This window comes from Peromyscus maniculatus, chromosome 7, assembly GCF_049852395.1.
Source record: "Peromyscus maniculatus bairdii isolate BWxNUB_F1_BW_parent chromosome 7, HU_Pman_BW_mat_3.1, whole genome shotgun sequence".
Taxonomy (NCBI): Eukaryota; Metazoa; Chordata; class Mammalia; order Rodentia; family Cricetidae; genus Peromyscus; species Peromyscus maniculatus.
Window position 1 is genome coordinate 33,648,655 of NC_134858.1, and position 23,750 is coordinate 33,672,404.

Sequence of the window (23,750 nt, forward strand, 5' to 3'; positions counted from 1 at the left end):
GTCTCCTTCCGCCTTCCTATTCTTTCTTTTCATCTCTGTTAGTCCTACCTATACTTCCTGCCTAGCCACTGGCCAATCAGTGTTTTATTTACTGACCAATCAGACAACAGATTTGACATACAGACCATCCCACAGCAGGTAACCTTGTGCCTTAGTAGTCCAAGTAAAAAAATTCACTTCCATGAAAAAAAAATGGACCTTAAGTCCCCAAAGGAAGACAAAAAGTAGCTAAAATAATTGACAGGAAATTAGTAACTTAGAAAAAAAACAAGTGTCAGTTATTCAACACTAAGCACATTAAGTACTGATTGTTTTTTCTATTCTAGTTGAAAAATGCTTAAGATTTTCTTTATAAATACTAGAATTATCTTAACACTCTTCAGACCTTATGACCCATATGACCTTATTTCTAATTTCATACAAAAGTTCCATAGGGTATATGCCATATGATGAAATAATCAAATACACATGTACTTTAAGTATTCCAAACAAGAAAAGATTTTTTTAAGTATATATTTCTGAAAAGGTAAAAATATGTGAATACAGAGAAAACACTCTGAAGTACTTACATTGCCTCTCTAACACCTGGTAAACTTCTGAAAGATCTTAGAAGTTTGAATGATACTTAAGGTTTATGTTTCATGTTGCAGACATAGCTAAGTGGAAGAATGAATGCTTAACATGGGTGAGGCCCTGGCTTGACCCACCAGCAACACTGTGTGCCCCCCCAAAAGTATTTATAAAGAATTGAACTGTCCTTTTAATGTCAAAGCTAATGGTACAAGGGTAATTGCCTCCTAGAAGATAAAAAGATACTGTTATATAGACTGTTTAAAAGGGTGGGTTATGAATAAAAGTAAATTGTTGCTTTCCTTCAAATGGGATGTTTTGTTGTTCTGAATGATTCATTGAAGGCAGTTTCAGCAAAACTAGTAAGTTTAACTGACTTCAAAGAAATGTTGAAGCAATTCAACATGTATGAAATTGAGTTTAAGTTTCTCTGTATAAATGCCTATTTTAAAAGTTAAAAAGTTGAAGTTTGGAAATGAATGTGAAATCAAGCTTCAATATATTTACTAAATTTACAATGGAAAAGGCAACTAGGTAATTCATATTTGAAAACAAATATGAAATACTTAGACCACAAATAACTTTAGCTGTGTTTGTGATAATACTTTTAATCATTACTAAGGGCATGTGTCATTTAAGTACAGACCAGCCCAATTAAGTGGTATCTTGTTGACCTTGAAATATTCATAAATATATGTATTAAAAATTAATACTTATATTTTCAGGTGTATTAATGATTTTAGCATTTATAATTAATTGCAAGACACACTAAAATTCTTTTTAATAAACTGTATAGTAGATTCATATTTTAGAATTGGCGATCTATTGTTTTAGTAAACATAAAGATGTACACATAAAAAAAAACTGAGGGCTGATGAGATGATTCAATGTGTAAGGGAACTACTTTCTAAGCCTGACCACCTAGTGTCAGTTTCTCAGAACTAACATGGTGGAAGGGTTGCATTAGCTCCTAGAACTTCTCTTTGGAACTCTACACATGGGCAGGTGAATGGGCACATTCTCACACATGAATAAATAAGGGTAAAATAAATTTAATTGAACAGAATCTAAGAACACATAGTGAACAGTGAAATCAATTTTATAAGGCAATCAATGTTTTGCACAACATCCAATGTAAAATAAATGTATGCATGTAGAAGAGGAACAGTATCCAATGAATGCTATGTAAACATCAGGGTCTGAGGCTGGAGGTATGATTCAACAGGAGAAGGCTTGATGACATGTTCCAGAAGTCAATGGACAGCTCTGAAAAAAAAAATGATTTCCAATATTTGTAATATATAATTGTCTTTAAATATACAAACACATGTCATGACCTATTCATGTTTCTAAGGCTTTGAAATGTCCACTGACAGTGTAAGAAGCTCTGTCTTGAGGATGGGACCACTAGCAGTGTTTCCTCTAGACAGCAAGGCCTACATTTTCTAGGCTGAGCATAAAATCTATGGAAATTAGAAAAATAAACATCCCAAACAACCCCAACTTCAAAAACTATGGAGTGTACTAAAGTAAAGCTGAGGAGCAGAGCTTTCCAGAAGGACAATGAAGCACATGTGTGAGTGAACAGAGAGTGGAGATGGACACTGTGCTGCAGGAGCTCCTTCACCCAGGATGTCTCACCCTAGTCACCCTATGGCAGTGAGGATGTCTGAGGGATTCCACACCTCTGAGTGTGTCTGTGAGGAAATTTCCTGAGATGATTAGCATGTGAGGTCTCTGATCTAACAATGCATTTTAACATTTTACAGAATGTTAAAACATGGGGGAATTTTCTTGAGGAGTCTGGTTGGAGGAAGTAGGTAACCAGGGCTGTTTCCTTGGGTGCTGTTATCTTTTCTTGATTTCTTCCTATTTTACTCCGCTGTGCTTCCCACAGGCCATGAGTTCAAAAGCTCTGTTCTACTGCACCCTCCCACCATGATGGAGGAAACCTCTGAAATCAAGAGATAAAATGAATCCTCCATCCTTCCATTGTTTTACTCAGGTCACAGCAGTGAGAAACGTCATTATATATGCCCTATATTCTCCGAAGAAGAACAGAGTAAGATGCTGGAGGTCTTGTTTGCTGGCCAGCCTGGCAGAAAAGGCATCACTGAAGTGAAGCTTCACTAATGGTAGGTGTCGGGGCTGTCATAGTCACAGGGAAACCAGCCCCTAACCACAGCATTTATCAGTTAGGACAGATGTTGTAAGAAGGTAACAATCAAGAGAGGAGAGGGAGAGTGTGTTACATGTCAGTCAATGCTGAAAGGATGGAGGGGGAAAGGAAAGAAATCAGAATCCTAGAAATGGAGACAATTCAACTGTCAAAATGTCAACACCTGATGCTAAGAAAAGACAGATGTCAGGGTCTTGGCAGCACTGGACATTGATGGTCCAGTGTTGTGAGGCTACAAGAGGCCAGGGAAGGGATAAGGGCTTACCTAAGTAGAACAGGCCAAGAAAGGACGATGCCTTATAGCTTGTTACACGAAGAATGCGAATCGCAGCATGAAAGATGCAAATGAATATTTTTTGTGTAGTAGTCAATAGCATTGCTGCAGTGACTACTACATTTCTGAACTGCAATATGATAGTTACCTGCAGAGGAAGAAAGGCAAAAGGGAAACCATAAATATTTTGGAATGAATCATAACTTCATCAATGAGAAGATACAAGATCCCTGGAAAATGGTCAATCATTCATCTGTTAATTTTTCACATGGACAGTACTCTATTCACAAAGGTGCTGAGCAGAATTTTAGTGAATATATCCTTTCATCAGTGAGTATATTCACCTATGAATACCTGAAGATCATCAAGAACACTCCTCCACTGTTGGTGGGAGTGCAAATTTTACAGCCACTTTAGAAATCAGTATGGCAGTTTCTCAGAAAATTTCTCAGAATCAACCTACCTTAAGACCCAAAGATACCACTCTTGGGCATGTAGCCAAGGGGTGCTCAATCATATGACAAGGACACATGCTCAACTATGTTCATAACAGCATTATTTGTAATAGCCAGAACCTAGAAGCAACCTATATGCCCTTCAACTGATAAATGAAAAAAGAAAATGTGATACATATACACAGTGGAGTATTACTCAGCTGTAAAAAATGACATCATGAAATTTGCAGGCAAATGGTGAAACTTGAAAATATCATCCTGAGTGAGGTAACCCAGACTTAGAAAGACAAACATGGTATGTACTCACTCCAAGTGAATACTAGATGTAAAGCAAAGGATAACCAGACTACAACCTACAGCTCCAGAGAATCTAGGAAACAAGGAGGACCCTAAAAGGGATGTACAGATCACCTAGGGAAGGGGAAGCAGAGGAGATCCACATGAGTAAACTGGGGATGGGGAGGCATTCGAGGGTAGGGAATGGGGATGAGAATGCAAGGAAACGGGATGGTTGAGCTGGGGGACATAGGGAGTGGGAGAGCAATGAAAATGATATCTTGATAGAGGGAGACATTATGGGGTAAGGGAGAAACCTGGTGCTTGGGAGATTCCCAGGAATCCACAACGATGACGCCAGATTAGACTACTAGCAATAGTGGAGAGGGTGCCTGAAATGGCCTACCCTGGTCATCAGATTGGTGAATACCCTGTCATCATGGAGTCTTCATCCAGTAACTGATGGAAGTAGATGCAGAGATCCACAAAGAAACACCAGGCTGAGCTCTGGGAGTAGTCCAGTCAAAGAGAGAGTGGGAAGAGGGATTATATGAGCAAGGGGTGGGGGGTCAAGATCATGATGGGGAAAATCTACAGAAACAACTGAACCAAGCTCATAGGAACTCACGAACTTCAGACCACCAGCTGTGGAACCTGCATGGAATCGAACTAGACCCTCTACATAGAGAAGCAGTTGTGTAGCTGGGTCTGTTTGAGGGGCCCCTGGGGCAGTGGAATCAGGATCTATCCCTGGTGCATGAGCTGGCTTTCTGGATCCCATTACCAATGATCAGACACCTTGCTCACCCTTGATGCAGAAGGGAGGGGCTTGGCCCTGCATCAACTGAATGTACCAGATTTATCTGTCTCTCCATGGGAGAACTTACCCTGTTGGAGGAGAGGAGGAGGAGGGGGCAGGGGGCAGCGAAGGCCAGGGTGGGGGTAGCGGGATGAGGGATGAGAGGGGGATCTGTGGTTGGTATGTAAAATGAATTTTAAAAAATTTTTTAAAAGAGAGCCTTCAAAAATTATTTATCTTAATTGATTTATTTATTTAAACTATCATTATTGGCAAAAAATGCCTGAAGCAGACCAGCCCTTTCCTACTTTTATACAGAAATACATTCTCCCACACTTTCAATCTCTGCTCATGAATCTGAGGAAGGCTACATTCCTCAAGGGCAAGCAAGATCAATCTGAAACCTCCAAGTTCTCACGTACCTGTAGAGAGTTTCAGTAGGAGACACTTCTCGCCTTCTTTTGTTTCACAGGTTGCTTTTGATGACTTACACCTCTTGAGGGGTAGAAATTGTGTACACTTGACACATTTCAGAGCTGAAAAGGCAAAACCAGGTGTAAGAGGTTTATTCAATGGTAGAGAAAAAGCCCGAGCTGACATACTCTGATAATCAGATGGCCGAACACCCTAACTGCTATGATAGAACTCTCATCCAGTGACTGGTGGAAGCAGATGCAGAGATCCACAACTAAGACCCAGGTGGAGTTCCAGGAGTCCAATTGGCGAGAGAGAGGTGGGATTATATGAGCAAGAGATATTGAGACCATGATTGGAAAAAGCACCGGGATGAATAGCCAAACTAGTGGAAACACATGAACTGTGAACCAGTTGCTGAGGAGCCCCCATGGAACTGGATCAGGCCCTCTGCATAAGTGAGACAGTTGATTAGCTTGAACTATTTAGGAGGCCCCCAGGCAGTGGGACCAGGACCTGTCCTTAGTGCATGAGCTGGCTTTTTGGAACCTGGGGCCTATGCTGAGACATTTTGCTCAGCCTTGGTGTAGGGAGGAGGGGACTGGACCTGCCTCAACTGAATCTACCAGGCTGAGCTGAATCCCCAGGGGAGACCTTGCCTTGGAGGAGGTGGGAATAGAGGGTGTATTAGGGGGAAATGCTAGAGGTTGGGAGGAGGGAGGACAGGGGAATCCATGGCTGATATGTAAAATTAAATTAATTATAAAATAAAAATATAAAAAAGAGGTTTATTCAGGGTCAGCTTCAAGCATTGTACTGTGGCCCAAAAGAAGAAACAATGAGCAGGGCAAGACTGGGTTGTATGTTGTGATGACCCCTGCATGACTCTGGAAAGGGATGCCTTCAGGACAGCAAAAAGGTCTCTCCACTCTAAATCCTGAGAATGGACAGATCAGAATGATGACTATCAAAGATCTGATGTGGGCTGCCTGTGCCAACCCCATGGAGTTGGACAGACTCTCCCAGTTTCTCATTGTTATCCTATCAAGAACGGTACAACTGAACTTTCAACCTACATTTAGGACCATGAACAATTAAGCAAGAGAAACTGAAAATGTTGCAGTATAAAGAAAGTGAAAATAAAGAAGAAAAAGACAAGTAATTTGAGGAAGGACCAGGACCAGGAAAGTAGGAAATAGGAGGAAGAGAAAAGGACCACGGTGGTCACATCAGAGGCAAGGACGCAGGGGAATGTACAGGTATGGGAATGAAGGATTCACATCTAAACACAGTCAGGTCCTATCTCCTGCTGCTCCTTTCCCCAAGGCACAGCACACTGAGGTAATCAGATGTCTGCTCACCAGCCTTGGCCCCGACCATCTGCCAGGATTTCACATTGCAGCAAACCCACCAGCAAAGAAGGGCCTGGCAGGAGCAGAGGGAGGTACTCTCCCATTGCAGTGGGATCCTAGGATCAGAGGCCAGCAGAGAGGCCCATGCCATTTTCTGCCTAGATGTGATACCCACTTCACAAGGCAGAATTCATTCCTAGTACTACTATCCTAGCCAAAACTCTGTGACTGGCTAGATTAAAAGTCCTATAGAGAACCCAATATCATTCTGCTAAATGAACATAGTGATGTACTGTCCCCTAAATTATTATATTTTTGCCAATAAATTAGTGTTTCTCTTAACCCTTATCAGCAAAGCTTGCTTTTTTCGATGAATGGCAGTTAGTATAGAGACACAAAACTGGTCAACATGCAGGGAATAAGAGACTATGGGGTGCTCAACTCTAGGTGATACATCTGTATCACACCTGTTACCCTACAAGACTCAGAGGTCATCACAGAGGAAGTGCCAGAAAGCTTACAGGCACAGAGAGTGGACATCTGCAGAAAAACAGAGTTGGCAGACATGGCAGCTCTCTGCACATGTGAACTCACAGAGGCTCTACCTGCTGCACAAGACATGCACAAGATTAAGACGCCCAAACTACTGGCATGGATGACAGGGGGTCATGATGTTCCACTCCTAGAAGAGAAGCTACTGGCAATTGATGGAATGGGAGAGACTTCTATTTTTTCAGGCATGGGATCCACAAGAAGCTACCCATGCTCCAGTAGACGGCATTACCCCCCTTGTCAAATAGTCAATGTTGTGTGGACTCAGTGGACTTAAATACACAGCACTCGCAGTTGGGAGGAGAAACTGGTGAGGTTAGATGTGAAACAAAATGAAGGAGACAGAAGGAGGTGATTTGATAAAAATGCATACACATGTACGAAAGTCTCAATTACTCAAAAAGAAAATAAAGCTCACAAACTTGGTAGCATTCATTTTTCAATGCTCTTTTATGGAAAAATCAATACTAATTGGAAATTCCAAATACTAAATTTGGAAATTCTAAAATCAATTGGAATTTGCCTTCAAGATTCTTCAGATGCAGACCTTCTTCTACAGCCTTCCTCCACCACCCATCCCTTTGTGGTGGAGGCCACAAACTCACCTCAGCCACCAACTCCAGGAGGCATTTTCTGGAAATGCTCCAGCACTGCCAGCCCAAAGTTCAAGTAGGTGATCTTCACTCTCCCTCTGTTCTCCAATGCCAACCCCCAGTCGTATCCCCAGCTTGTAGCAGAACACCTGCTATGTATGCTCTGTCCTCTCTGCCCCCATTCCCAGGGGTGTATGTATGCAGATCCTGGTGGCAACCCAATTTCCTCCCTCCTGTGGACCCTCTCAATGACCCCTCCTTCTAGCCCATCCTTATTCCTTAGGGTCAGCTCCCAATACCTAGAAATACATTCATCCATGGATCACCAGTGCCCATGGATGACAGGATCTCAGGAGCATTTTTTTAAAATCAGGCAATACACAGACACCATTTTCTCAAAGGAACCACAGAGGGCAACTGGATGGAACACCTACCCAACAAACACAAGACCAGATATCAGCACCTAGAATTACAATTATCCCAAACCCAGATAACTAAACACACACACACACACACACACACACACACACACACACACACACACACGCACGCACAAACACACAAAAACAACCAGGACAATATGTCTCCACTAGAGCCCAACCCCCCTCTACAGTAGGCCCAGAGAAATGTAATATACTTGATGCACAAGAGAAAGAACTCAAAATAACTACTGAGATATGTTCAAGGAAGTCAAAGAGGATATTAAAAATCTTTCCTGAAGTCTCTCAAATGACAAACAGTTGAATGAAATGAAGAAAACAGTTCAAATCATGAACTTGAACACAGAATCAATAAAGAAAATCCAAACTGAGGGAAAACTGGAAACAAAAATTGAGAAACTGAAACAGGAAGCTCAGAGGCAGCCTTCACGAACAGGATACAAGAGATGGAAGAGAGGATCTCAGGCATTGAAGACAATATAGAGGAGAGGGATACTTCAGTCAAAGAAAAAATTATTACAGGCACAAAAAAATCCAAAAGGTCTAGGACACCATGAAAGGACCAAATCTACAAATAATAGGAATAAAGAAAGGAGAGACCCCAGTCAAAGGCACATAAAACTTTTTCTTTTTTCTTAATATCTTGACTTTTTTATTTGTGTAAATAAGATATAGAAAAATTTTACTTTATTTTTCCTTTTATTGAAAATAATTTTTTAAATATGCTATATCCTGATGAGGTTTCTCCTAACTTTAATCTTCCCATTTCCTCATGAACCCCCTCCCCTCCAGTTCCACTCACATTCTGTCTATTAGAGAACACACAGGCTTCTAAGGGATAATAATAAAATATAATATAATAACAAAACTCACACATCAAAATTCGACAAAACAAACAGCAGGAAAGGAGCCAGGAGAAGACACGAGAAACAGAGGCCCACTCATTCTCACACTCAAGAATCCAATAAACAAACTAATCTGGGAGCCATAATATATACGCCAAAGACCCGGTACAGACTGGTGCAGGCCCTGAGCATGCCGCCACATTAGTCTCTGTGAATCCATATGAGCTTTGCTCGCATTGATTTAGAGGGTGTCTTAGGGTTTCGTTTGCTGCAACAAAACACCATGACAAAAAGGCAAGTTGGGGAGGAAAGGGTTTATTTGTTTTACACTTCAGCATTGCTGTTCATCACTGAAGGAAGTCAGGACAAGAACTCAGACAGAGCAGGATCCTGGAGACAGGAGCTGATGCAGAGGCCATGGAGGAGGATGCTTACTGGCTTGCTTTCTCTGGGTTGCTCAGCCCATCTTCTAATATTACCCAGGACCAGCAGCCTGGGGATGGCACCACCTATCATGGGCTGGCCTTCCCTCATTGATCACTAATTGAGAAAATGCCTTACAGCTGCATCTCATCCAGGCATTTCCTCACCTGAGGCTCCCTCCTCTGAGGACTCTAACTTGTGTCAAGTTGACACACAAAACCAGCCAGTAGAGAGGGCCTCGTGTACTTGGTGTCTTCCATCTTCTCTGGCTTTTGCACACTTTCTGCCTCCTCTTTCTCAGATTTAACTGAGCCCTGAGGATAGGGATTTGATGAAGACATCTTACTTAGGGCTGAGTGTTCCAGGGTCTCTCAATCTCTGCATAATATCTGAATGTGTATGGGTCTCTATATTTATTCACATCTGCTGCAGATGATGACTGAGCAAGGCACCAATCTAGCAGAATGTCATTAAAAGTCATTTCACATGCCGGGCGGTGGTGGTGCATGCCTTTAGTCCCAGAACTCAGGAGGCAGAGGCAGGCGGATCTCTGTGAGTTCGAGGCCAACCTGGGCTATCAAGTGAGTTCCAGGAAAGGCACAAAGCTACACAGAGAAAACCTGTCTCAAAAAACCAAAAAAAAAAAAAAAAAAAAAGTCATTTCACTGCTAAACGTCTTTTGTTTGTTTTAGGATGGCAGTATTTGGTTTTATGAAGTCCCTGGGCTATCTAGACTCAGGTTCTTGGTCTTCCAAGCAGTGTCATGTCTGAGTTCCAACTTGTGAAGTGGACATGCTGTGTAAAACCCGATCTTCCACAATGGGAAGGCCCAGAAGACATGTCCTTTAGTAATCCTACAAGACACAAAGCAGTGAGAGGGGCTCCAGCACATTGGAAGAGTTTTGTTGTTGCCCCTTTCTAGGTGACAGACTTCAGTTGGCAAGGCCAGTGTATTACTCAAGGATATATTAATCTGCAGCCCTGTGTCCAGCTTTGGCCTGGAAGTACTACTCCCATTGAGACTTCTAGAAATGCCTATCTATGGCCTGCCCCAGTGGTAGGCCCGAGAAGAGAGCCTTAAGACCCAAGATCCAGATGTGCCGCTCTCTTGGTTCCTGGTAATCCTGGATGTTGGATGGTAACCCAAGCAGAATTCTCCAGAGAACACAACTGAACTGCACTTCACCTCTCCTGAACCCTGAAACCTATCCCTTTACCTGTTGTAAGTTTCCCCTACAAAATAAAACTCCCTTTTAACTATTGGAGTTGCCTTAAAAAATCCCCTAATACGGTCCTTCCTGACATTGTTCCGTAACTATCTTTTCTATTTCCCGTTGCTAAGGAGATCTATAGGTCCCTCCTAGTCCCTTACTCTAACTTCTCTTTTTCTACAGATTGAAGCTTGGATAGCATTGACTTAACAGCTAATATCCACATCTAAGCAAACATATACCACATTTACATTTCTTGGTCCTGGATACCTCACTCAGGATGATTTTTTTCTAGTTCTACTCATTTACCTATCAATTCCATTTTTAGGATACATTCTATATATTTTATACTATATTTTCTATATACAGTCTTCTGTTGACATCTAGGTTTTTTTCCAATTTCTGGATATTATGAATAGAGTAACAATGAACATGGCTGAGCAGGTGTCTCTGTGGTAGGATGAAGAATCCTTGGAATAAATGCCCAAATGGTGTAGCTGGATCTTGAGGTTGATCAATTCCCATTTTCCTGAGGAACTGCCATATCTGTTTCAATATAGTAATTGAAGTCCTTGCTAGAACAGCAAGGAAACTGAAGGACACCAGAGGGATACAAGTATGAAAGGAAAGATGAAAGCATCTTTATTTGTATCTTTGTTGTGATTGCATACATATAAGAGACCCTAAAATTTCACCAGTAAAATTCTACAGCTGATAAATACTTTCAAGTAGTGTTTCATAGTAGCAAGATACAAAATCAATACACAAAAATCAGTAGCTCTTCTATATACAAATGAAAATTGGAATGAGAAAGAAATGAAAGAAACACTATCTTTAACAATAGGCTTAAAAAATATCTTGGGCTGACTATCACCCAGCAATTGGAAGACTTTTACAACAAATCTTTAACACATGGTAAAAAAAAAAAATTGAAGACTAATCAGAAGATGAAAAGATCTTCAAAGCTCATGGATGAGTAGGCTTAATATAGTAAAAATGACCATCTAACCAAAAGCAATTTACACATTCAATGCAAAATCAATCAAAACTCCAGCACAATCCTTCACAGACCCTGAAAAGATGATTTTCTGCTTCATATAAAAATGCAAACAAAACAAAACAGGGGATAGCTAAAATAATCCTAAACAATAAAAAACTTCTTAAGGTATCAGCATCCATGATTTCAAGGTGTACTATCAAGCAATACTAATAAAAATACATAGCAGTGGCACAAACATGTTAATCAATGGAAGTGAATTGAAGACTCAGACATATACACACACAGAGACACACACAGACACACAGACACAAACACACACACACACACACACACACACACACACAACTATGGACACCTAAATTTTTAGTAAAGAAACCAGAAATGCACACTGGGAAAAAGACAGCACCTTCAACAGATGGTGCTGGTCAAATGGATGGCTGCGTGTAGAAGATGCAAATAGATCCATAATTGTCACCCTGTACAAAATTCTACTTCAAATAGATCAAAGACCTCAACCAAAGTCCAGATACCTTGGACCTGGTAGAAGAGAAAATGGGGAATAGTCTTGAACTCATTAGCACAGGAAAAGACCTTCTCAACACAACACTGATAGCACAGGCACTAAGATCAACAATTCATTAATGGGACCAGCTGAGACTGAAAATTTTTACATGGCAAAGGACACCATTTTGGACAAAGCAGTAGCTTACAGAATGGAAAAACATGTTACCAACTCCACACCCAATAGAGGACTAACTATATATTCAAAACATATAAAGAACTTTAAAACATGGACCTCAAGAAAACCAATAACACAATTAAAAACTGGAGTACACATTAAACAGAGTATTCTCAAAGTGGAAACTCTTTTGAGTTTCCTGTGAAAATATGTACAGAAATGTTCAACATATTTATCCATCTAGGAAATGCAAATCAAAACTATTTTGAGATTTCATCTTATACCCATAAGAACGGCTAAGATCAATAAAACAAGTGACAACTTATGTGGTGAGGATTTGGAGTTTAAAGAATACTGGTCCATTCCCAATGAGAGTTCCGATGTATCTAGTCACTATGGAAATCAGTGTGGCAGTTCCTCAGGAAAATGGGAATCAATCTACATCAAAATTCAGCTTTATCATTTGGGTGTCTATCCAAAGGGTGCTTCATCCTACCACAGAGACACCTGCTCAGCCTTGTTCATTGTTCTTCTATTCATAATAGCCAGAAGTTGGCAGAAATGTAGATGTCCCTCAATAGAAGAAAGGATAAAAAAATATGGTACATTCACACAATGGAATATTACTCAGCTGTTAATAAAATGAAATAGGCAGGTAAATGGATGGAACTTTAAAAAATCATCCTGAGTTAGGTAACCCAGACCCAGAAAGACAAATGTGGCATATATTCACTGATATGTGGGTTTTGGACGTTAAATGTTTTATTATAAGGCTTCAATCTGCATAAACATATAAGTTAGGTATACAGTAGTGGTTCTCAACCTTCCTAATGTTGTGACCCCTTAATACAGTTTCTCATGTTGTGGTGACACCAAACCATAAAATTTTTTGTTGCTGCTTAGTTATAAAGCAGTAATTTTGTTAATCATAATGTTAATATCTGAGATGCAGGTTATCTGATATGAAAGAGTGAAAGAGTGGTTTGACCCCAAAGGTGTCATGACTCACAGATGTAGAGGAGGGGAAGGGTGGGAGATTATGGATCTCCCTGTGAAGGGGAAGTAGAATAAATAGTTACGAGTGCATGGGGGGATTAATTGGGATTGGGAAGGGAGAGAAGAATGAGCAGAAGAAAGGAATACAGGAGAACAGGGAGAGGCAGTTAAAGCTCAAGGCCATTAGAGGGGTTTATGGAAACCTAATATAACAGATGCTTCTTAAAATATATAATGCATGAAAGTAATCAAAAAAGATGCCAGAAGGGAAGCTTTTGTAGAGCAAAGGATATGGTCCACAAGGCAAAGTGACAGCCTACAGAATGGGAAAAGGTCTTCACCAACCCCACATCTGACAGAGGACTGATATCCAGAATATATAAGGAACTCAAGAAATTAGACATCAAAACAACCAACAGTCCAATTAAGAAATACGCTATAGAACTAAACAGAGAATTCTCAACAGAGGAAACTCAAATGGCTGAAAGACATTTAAGGAATTGCTCAACATCCCTAATCATCAGGGAAATGCAAATCAAAACAACTCTGAGATACCACCTTATGCCTGTCAGAATGGCTAAGATCATAAACACTGAAGACACCTTATGCTAGAGAGGATGTGGAGCTAGGGGAACTCTCCTCCACTGCTGGTGGGAATGCAAGCTTGTACAACCACTTTGGAAATCAATATGGCGCTTTCTTAGGAAATTGGGAATCAATCTCCCCCAAGATCCAGCTATAGCACTCTTGGGCATATACCCAAGAAATGCTCAATCATACCACAAGAGCACTTGCTCAGCTATGTTCATATCAGCATTATTTGTAATAGCCAGAACCTGGAAACAACCTAAATGCCCCTCAACTGAAGAATGGATAAATAAATTGTGGCACATATACAAAATGGAATACTACGCAGCAGAGAAAAACAATGACATCATGAGGTTTGCAGGCAAATGGATGGATCTAGAAAAAAATCATCCTGAGTGAGGTAACCCAGACTCAGAAAGACAAATATGGTATGTACTCACTCATAGGAGGATACTAGATGTGGAACAAGGATGACTGGACTGATACTCACATCACCAGGGATGCTACCTGGAAAACAGGACCCCAAGAAAGACACGGGGATCACCCAATGACAGAGAAATGGATGAGATCTACATGAACAGCCTGGACATAAGTGGGAGTAATGAAGTACAAGGGTCGAGGGAAAGAGCCTTTGGGAGCGGGAGATCCCAGCTAGATCAAGAACAGAGAGGGAGAACAAGGAATAGGAGACCATGGTAAATGAAGACCACATGAGAAAAGGAAGAAACAAAGTGCTAGAGAGGCCCACAGAAATCCACAAAGATACCCCCACAATAGACTGCTGGCAATGGTCGAGAGACCGCCTGAACTGACCTATTCTGGTGATGGGATGGCCAAACACTCTAATAGTCGTGCCAGAAAACCCATCCAACGACTGAGGGATCTGGATGCAGACATCCACGACTAGGCCCTGGGTGGAGCTCCAGGAGTCTAATTAGCGAGAAAGAGGAGGGTTTATATGAGCAAGAATTGTTGAAACCAAGGTTGGATAAAGCACAGGGACAGATAGCCAAACGAATGGAAACAAATGAAATATGAACCATAGGCTGAGGGGCCCCCAACTGGATCAGGCCCTCTGAATGGGTGAGACAGTTAATTGGCTTGATCTGTTTGGGAGGCATGTATGCAGTGGTACCAGGTCCTGTGCTCATTGCATGAGTTGGCTGTTTGAAACCTGGGGCTTACTCAGGGATGCTTGGCTCAGTCTGAGAGGAGGGGACTGGACTTGCCTGGACTGAGTCTACCAGGTTGATCTCAGTCCTCGGCTGAGTCTTTGCCCTGGAAGAGGTGGGAATGGGGGATAGGCTGGGGGAAGGGGAGGGGAGCAGGAGGGGGGAGAACAAGGGAATCCGTGGCTGATATGTAGAACTGAATGGCATTGTAAAATAAAATAAAAGGGAAAAAAAGAAACTCCAAAAATGGGGGACATGGATCCCCCACTAAACATCTCTCGTCATCAACTGAAGCTTCCAGTACCAGAAATGGGTTACATCTAATTGAGCTCTTGGCCAAAGTTGGCCCATGCAAACCCCCAAACAACCCAGACTGCTCACCACAAACTGAAAAAAGTTCTATTGCAGAAAAACACCAACTACACAACTCACTAAACATGAAGAAGCTGATGCCTACCTAGAACCTTCATCCCTATGGACTAGATTACATGGCATTGTAAGGTACTCGGCATGCTACAAAAATAAACACCAACCCAGCTACAAAGGCTTTGACCAGTAGTAATGATCTGCTTACAAGATTCAACAGGACAACATTACAACAGTGACTCAAATAGTGTGGGAGTAACCAACCAATACCTGATTGGATTTAAGGCTGACTCCATGAGATGGAACCCAGTCCTCACATTGCTCAGAGGCCAAGAACATGAGACTAGATAGGCGAAAACCAAATATGACTGTGCTGTGAAATAAATGTAACAATAAAATGACTCCTAACAACAGTCTCCTGTACTCATAGATAGGTCCCTTGCTCATCAAAGAAGCTTCCTCCTGTAGTAGATAGGAACAAATACAGAGACTCCCGGTCATACAATGCACAGAGTGTCAAAGACCTTGGCAACACTCATCTTAAATGGATGTCTTCATCAAATCTCTCCCCTCAGAGCTCAAGGAACCTTGAAAAAAAAGGAGGTAAATGGATTGTAAGAGCCAGAGGAGTTGGAGGACACCAAGGAAACAAGGCTTTCTAAACACAACAGGACCAACACATATCACATATATGAACTCACAGAGACAGTGGCAGCGTTTACAGGGCCCATATGGGTCTGCATCAGATGGGGTCCCAGCACTGAAAAGGAAATGGACACAACCTCCATCCCTAACCCAGAAGCTACCTCCAACCAACAGCCACTGTCAGTTCTGTTTCTCTATAGAACCCTGAGTAATACAGATTTTAGTGTCAAGAGTGGTTCTGGAGCAACAAAAATGTTACCGTGACATTTCTAAGTAACTGGAACAGGCTTCCAATTTGCCAACACCTACTTTTGCAGAAGCTTCTCCTAGAAGCCTAGAAAGCACTGAAAACCTACAGTATGGACTATTTGACAAAGTTATCAAGACAAATGCACTTGATTACCCTAATCCACCTACTGTGATAAACAAGGAATTTAAAGATTCTACAAATAAAAATTTGACAATTTGTGGACATATGAGGTAAATAATGAGGCTGGTTGGTTCCTAGCATCTCTGGATAAGTTGACAAAGGAAAAAAGTGAACTCTGTGATCAAATTACCCAGCTTCTAACATCTCAGAACATGGTGACAAATGATAAAAATGAACTCAGTGATAAAACTGACCAGCTCCAGATGCACAGACAGTCCAAAGGTTTCCAAGTGTGCTCTGAAAGAGAATTTTCTCTCCAGCAGCCACAGGGATCAAGTTGCAGAAGATCAAACCAAAGCCCTCATGAAAAGATTTGTTGAGTTATAATGAAAATTCAAGTCCCAGCCTTGGAGGTTGTCTGAAGCTAAAGTAAGGGCCTTCATTGGTAAAGAATGGGATCCTGAAACTTGAGAGTGAGGTGTGTGGGAGGACCTTACTGAGGCTAAGAATTTTGAACTTTCAGATTCTCAAGTGTTTATCTGACCTAAGGAAGAAGCTTTTCATCCTTAGCAGAAGATACAATCTCACCAATAACCACCTGAAGTATTGCCTTGTCTACCTTTGTCTGAGGAAATTAATCCTTCATTGTCTGCTGAACCAGAAGTGACTTTCCATGAAGGAAATGTGTGCCTGGATAGTTTTATGTCAGCTTGATATAAGATAGAGTTATCTGAAAGGAAAGAACCTCACTTGAGAAGATGTCTCCATAAATTCTGGCTGTAAGGCATTTTCTTAATTAGTGGTCAATGGGGGAGGGCAAGGCCCATTGTGGGTAGTGTCATCTCTGGGTTGGTGGTCCTGGTTTCTATAAGAAGGCAGGCTGAGCAAACCATTTGGAACCAGCAAGTAAGCAGCACTTCTCCATGGCCTCTGCATCAGCCCCAGCCTCCAGGACCTGCTGTTTGATTTCTTCTCCTAACATACTTCAATGATGAAGAATGGTGTGGAAATATAACCCTTAATGTAAATCCTTTCTTCCCAAGTGGCTTTTTGGTCATGGTGTTTCATTGCAACAGTAGAAACCCTAAGACAGGTGCCAGGCAAAAAATACCAACATCTCTCAGGGGCCACCAATAGTTGCCTCCAGACCTGTAACCAGACCTAAGGCTAAGCAGATGCCTAGAGAGCTGAGAGCAGCTTGTAGCAATGGTTTTACCAGAGGCCATAATAATATAGAGCAGATGACAATTTATAGTTCAGATGTGAATCCACCAGATAAAATTCTCTAATAGAGGAACCACGGCAGACAAGGCTTATGGGGCCACAGATCCTGGACACTGTTGCTTCTGTCTGTAATTTCACGTGTGCAAAAACAGCTATTGTGTCTCCCCAATACCTGCACTGTAATGTGTAATCTCATGTGATGTGTATATGTAGTCTCATGAGTACATCTCTCTCTAATGGGAAAATATATATGTGGATCGTCAGGAAGATGACTTCTCCCTAAGCTGTATAATTTGATGAATAGAAATATAATAGCACATTCTTCATAACTAGATCTATTGTTCCATGAGGACTATAAGACACTTAGAAGCCAGTTTTGTTTCTTTATTCAGACTAACATAAAACAACAAATTTTCCCCAGTCTAAGTTTTATACTTAACTCTCCAGCCCAGGTTTTAGACTGCCCTTAAAAAATGTTCTATTACTAATTATACAAATCTGCCATTGATCCTGAAATGTGTATTTTATCAACCTTGGTGCGAATTCTTGCTTGGTAAGTCTGGCTGATGAAGACCTGACTCCCTATGTAGATTCCTCAGCAACATGTCTCACTGGGCACTGTGCCCCCAGCCTTAGGTCACATCAGGAACTTTGAAACTGGGCATTGTCATGGTTACTCACTCCCCTCAGATGTGGCCTTTATAACATTTTTATGGCCTCTGCCCTCCTGTTGTGTGTGTGTGTGTGTGTGTGTGTGTGTGTGTGTGTGTGTGTGTATGTATATATGTGTGTGTATATACATATATATACAAAAATTGTAAATAAAATTGTAAATATTATATAGAAACAAAAAAATCTCAGCATAGCAGAAATACTCCAGAAAAACAAAAGAACTGCTGTATACATCATCATCCTAGATTTCATGTTGTACTACAGAGTGCTAGCAGAATAACGACATGATACTAGCATAAAAGCTAACATGTTTGCCGATGGAATCTGAAGAACCTGAAATAACTCCACACACCTATGGACAAATTATTTGTGACAAAGAAGCCAAAAATACACAACAGTAAAAAAGAAAACAAATGGTTCTGGTCAAAGTGGTGGCTGATTTGTAGAAGAATTAAAAGAGATCCATTTCTATCACCCTGTACAAAACTGACCTCCAAATGGATCAAGAACCTCAACATAAGACCAGATACCCTGAATCTGACGAAAGAGAAAGCGACAGGTGGTGGTAGTGCATGACTTTAATCCCAACACTTAGGAGGCAGAGGCAGGCAGACCTCTCTGAGTTAGAGGCCAGCCTGGTCTACAAAGGAATTTCCAAGACAGTCAGGGATGTTACATAGAGGAACCCTGCCTTGAAAAGCAGAGAGAGAGAGAGAGAGAGAGAGAGAGAGAGAGAGAGAGAGAGAGAGAGAGAATGAGGACCAAACTCAAATCACTGGCACAGGAAGAGACTTTCTGAACAGGAAATTCAATACCACAGGCACTATGAACAACAAATAATTAATGGGACTTCACAGAGCTGAAAAGTTTCTGCATACCAAAGGACACCATCATTCAACCAAAGCTACAGCCTACAGAATGGGTGAAGATCTTTTCTTTACCAATTATACATCTGATAGATGGTTAGCATCTAGATTATATAAAGAACTGAAAAAACTGAACATCAAGAAAACAGATAACCCAGTTGGAAAATGGGGTATAGAACCAAACAGAGAGTTCTCTTAAACAGAAACACAAATGGCTGCAAAAACTTAAAAAAAAAATGTTTAGCAGCCTAGCCATCTGGGAAATATGAATTAAAACAACTTTGAGACTTCATTTTACCCTAATGAAAATGGCAAAGATCAATAAACAAATGGTAGTACATGCTGATGACGATACAGGAAAGGGGATGACTTATGCATTGTTGGTAGCAGAGCAAACTAGTGCAGCCAGTATTGCAGTTAATGTGAAGTTTCCCAGTGAAGCTGAGAGTCGATCCAACTATACTTCTCTTTGACACACAATGAAAAGACTTCTACATGTTACTACGGAGATTTTGTTCATGCACGTTCATTGCTGCTGTATTCATAATAGACAGAAATTGGAAACAGCCTAGATGTCCATCAACTGATGAATGAATAACAAAAATGTGGTACGTTTAAACAATGGAATAGTTGTTGGGCTGTTAAAAAAATGAAATTATAAAATTGGCTGGTGAATGGATGGAGCAAGAAACAATCATCCTGAGTGAGGTGACCCAGACTCCAAAGGGCAAATGTTGCACGTTTTCTCTTATATGTTGATATTACCTGTTAAGCTTTTGATATGTATGCTACAGTCAAAATGACCTTTGCAATTAGGTACCAAATGAGGAACCGGAGGGGAGGAGAGGATTTCCCAAGCAAAGAGAAATAGAATATAACGTTATAAAGAGAGATAAAGGCTAAACCAGACTAGGACTAAATGAGGGAGGGGGATGAAAGTGAAGAGTAAAGGAGAAAATATAGGGAGGGAAAGCTATCACTAAAGGCCTTTGGAAAAACTATATGGAAACCTACTACTGTAGAAGCTTCCTAAAATGTATACATACATGAAAGAAATTTAAATGGAGTTGTATGGTGGGAGAGACAATGACCCAACTATACACCTTATGCCACCAAGTACAACCTCCATTGCAAGAAATGGGTTACATCTTGTTGAGTCTAAAGACAAAGGTATCCCATGGAAGCCCTCCACCAACGTTATAGACTATTACCAAGGCTGTTGGTTGCTCTCCACACCCTAATGCTAAGGCCCATTGCTGAAGACAACACTTGCTTAGTCATGAACCATGGATAAGTACAGTTGTTACCCAACTAGAAGAATCACCCTTACTGACTTGCATTCATGCTACTTGAGGAACTGTGTACACTACTGAAGGAGAAAGGTACTCACCAATATCACCCACCTACAAACACTGTGACCTACAACTTACCCTCTACAGAGCAGAGAAGAGATATGGTCACGATGAGCAGAATGATGATTTTTGTCACTTTAGTCATGTTGGATGACAGACAGTGGCCTGAGGTAAAGGATGGCTGCTCGCTCCCTTTATACAGATGGAGAACAGGAAGAAATCTCCAGCATCAGTGCAAGGAGGAAATGCCCTTTTCTTTTTCAAGAAATCAGATGTACGATAATGTTGGAAGTACAGGCTGCCCAGCAGTGTAGCTGCAGCTGAGTCAGAGAGCTTCCCTCCCTTATCTCATCTTCTCTGTGTGCAAGTGTGTGAGAGGTAGTTTTCAGGTTTTTCAGAAACTTCTCTAGAAAATTCTTGTTCATCCTTGGATTAGAAAATGGGAAACAGTGACTGAGAATCCCAAGGCTTCCAGAGAAAGGACATGTAACATGAAGGTTTCCTGAACAGCTTATTCTAATGTTGGAAAATTCTCCAGTTTGAGTCATACCAAAGGAGGAGGTTTAAACATAAGAGACTACATGTAACTACCTAGCTTGTAGCGTCTTCCAACATTTCCATCTTCCCTCCTTAGGAAGTTCTAGTACTTATCACTCTGGAAGTCTGGTATATCTGGAAGTCTGGGATATCTCAGGTTCCCAGCAAATGTTATGGTTGGGAAGTTCAGGGGTGAAGGCAGAAATGAGGGTGCTTCTCAGAGGCATTTCCAGTGAGCTCCTTCTTGAAGACTAAGCACAGTTTCTGAGTATTTCCTACCCTGGCCCTTCTGGAATTAAAGCTAGGACCATGCCTTCACCACACTCAGCCCTGTCTCACACAGTGTCCCCGCTGTGGACTCTAGGGAAATGAAATACCACGGTCCCAACCTCACTCTGAGCCATTCAGATACATTCTAGAACAAACATCTAGAAGAAAATTTCTTGCTTGTCCTTGTGGCCTCCCTAACTCCTCAGGGAGATTTACTTCCTTCATGAGAGTAGCCATCTCTGGTGGGGTGCATTCTCTCCACCCCATTCTAGTTGTTACCAGGTCTCATTACCCTTTCTCTTCCAGGTGACCTTGTCTTTGTGTAGCTCCATTGTCTGGGCTTCATTTAAAACCAGTAACCATGAAGGTATTTTCTGTTTCCTTGTTGGCCTTGTCCTCTGTGGGGATTAGGTGTGTGACACGTTCTAAGACCTTAACAGACAGGGCTCTCTCCCTTTCCTTCTGCACCTTTCACATACTGAATCCTAAAAACAACTCTAGGAGATATGTATAATTATCATTTCTTGAAATGAAATAATAATTTCAGAAAAGTTCAGTAACCTATCTAAGGTCACACTCCAGCTAGCAAGCTGCAGAGGATGTGACACCGTGATTGTCTGCAACGAAGCTGTATTTGAGATAAAAATGTCCTACTTAGAGATTATAATTTTTTCTGATTAGTGGGATTTTTATGTATTTCTCAACTCTTGACAAACAGATTAATTTTTAATTAAAGTCCCATAATTCAACCAAATAAAACAAGAAATTTGATTCTATTTTCTTGTTATTATTTACATTTATTAGTTTCCTACTGCTATGGAAAACATAAACTACAGACAGTGTCTTATGATGACAGATTACTCTCTTAAGTTGCAGCTGCAGGGGACAGTCATCTATCTCATGGGGCTACAATAAAAAGTCAGCAGCAGGATGGCTCCTTCTACACACACTGAAGGAGAAAATACATCTCCTTGACTTTTTGTTCAGCTTCCAATGGCCTCTAATATCCCTGGCTTATGACAGATTTCTATAACATCAAAATCTGCTCTAATCATTCTATCACATTCCTCATTCTATACTCAAACCTCTCTCCATCTCCTATTCCCTCTCCCTCTCTCTGTCTCTCTGATGCTCTCCTCTCTCTCCTTTCTTCTCTCTCTCTTCCTCTCTCTCTCTCTCTGTCTCTCTCTATATATCTCTATCTCTATCTCTATCTCTATCTCCTCTATCTCTATCTCTATCTCTATCTCTATCTCTATCCCAACCTTCCATACTCTCCTCATATCTCTCTCCCTACATTTGAACTATTGCCCAGCTTTGTTCTTTTATAAGGTTATTTGTGACTATATTTCATGGCCCGATAACATAAAACATGATAACATTTCATTCAAGATCTTTAACTTAATCAGATATTAAAACTTCTTTGGGGCATATGCAGTGACATTTCCAGATAGCAGAGATTGGGATATAAAGATCTTTAAAGGTTATTATGCCCAAGGTAGTGCTGCCAGTGAGACACAGACTACATCATCTGAGACAGTTGTGTAGCTGGGTCTCCTTAAGGGGCAGTGGGATCAGGATCTATCCCTGGTGCATGAGCTGGCTAATTGGAGCCCATTACCTATGGTGGGATGCCTTGCACAGCTTGGATGCAGCAGGAAGGGCTTGGACCTGCCTCAGCAGAATGTACCACGTTTTGCTGATTCCCCATGGAAGGTCTTACCTATTGGAGGAGGAAATGGGAGGTTGTTGGAGGAGAGGGTGGGAGAGAGCAAGAGGAAAGAAGATCTATTGTTGGTATGTAAAATGAATTAAAAAATTCTTAATAAAGACAAAAGATTATATCATATGAGTGTCAACTGGATAACTGTTTTTATCAGGTTAGTCTGCAAGCATGACTGTGGGAGACTGTCTTGGTTATTAATTGATGAAGGAGGGTCCAGCCCACTGTGAGTGGCACCATCTTTATGCAGGTCATCCTGGGCTGGATAAGGAAGCTAGTTCAGCATGAGCCTCTGAGCAAGCAAGGAGAGCTTGTGAGTGGGATAGAAAGCAGTATTCTTTACAGAATTTCTCCAGATTCCTGCCTTGACCTTTCCTCAATAATTGGTCATGACCTGGAAGTGTAAGCCACATAAATCCTTTCTTCTCTAAGTTGATTTTAGTCAGAGTGTTTCATCACAGCAACAGAAGGAAACTAAAACACTGTCCACTGCTCACTCTCAGTACCGAGACCATGACACCATCTCCATGGCCCATTCTGTTTGCCCAAATGCTGCTCACCATCAAGATGTTTCTCTCTCTGCCTGGCCTTCTAGCACACTCACATCTTTATGTCCATTTCGTTTATGCAGTAGCAAACTACTTCTTTAACAGCCTGGCCAATTATGTAAAACCTCTTTACTTGGACAATTTTGTCTTTATTAACTGTCTTTTTCACTCAATTACTTCCTTACTTGCTTTCAAAGTCCTCTTTTCTCACTATTTTTAGAAGTTTATTGTACCTTTATTAAAATACTATCATTCCCTTTCTTTCTTCCCTCCAGCACCTCCTATGTTCTCTCCATCACTCCATCTCAAATTGATCTACTCTTTTTTAATATGTGTGTGTGTAGTGTGTGTATTCAAAT

At 41.1% G+C, this 23,750-nt stretch overlaps 1 protein-coding gene across 1 annotated transcript; it reads right to left on the reverse strand.

Annotated features, from left to right (window-relative positions):
• Window positions 1-1,673: 1,673 nt before the first annotated feature.
• LOC143274106 (prostate and testis expressed protein 14-like) lies at window positions 1,674-20,497 on the reverse strand. The gene is made up of 4 exons (XM_076575557.1): window positions 20,392-20,497; window positions 4,976-5,089; window positions 3,015-3,171; window positions 1,674-1,836 (listed from the first exon to the last, which is right to left on the reverse strand). The coding sequence occupies exons 1-3, from the start codon at window positions 20,456-20,458 to the stop codon at window positions 3,047-3,049; spliced, it is 306 nt and encodes a 101-aa protein (XP_076431672.1). The 5' UTR covers window positions 20,459-20,497; the 3' UTR covers window positions 1,674-1,836; window positions 3,015-3,046.
• Window positions 20,498-23,750: the final 3,253 nt, after the last annotated feature.

Excerpts from the sequence above, each read along its gene's own strand:
- LOC143274106 (XM_076575557.1), bottom strand. The coding sequence starts at position 20,458 with ATGACTAAAGTGACAAAAATCATCATTCTGCTCATCGTGACCATATCT. Across the intron at positions 5,090-20,391 it reads TCTTCTCTGCTCTGTAGAGG|CTCTGAAATGTGTCAAGTGT; the intron begins GTAAGTTGTAGG and ends TTGCCTTTTCAG. Across the intron at positions 3,172-4,975 it reads CCTACTGAAACTCTCTACAG|GTAACTATCATATTGCAGTT; the intron begins GTACGTGAGAAC and ends CTTCCTCTGCAG.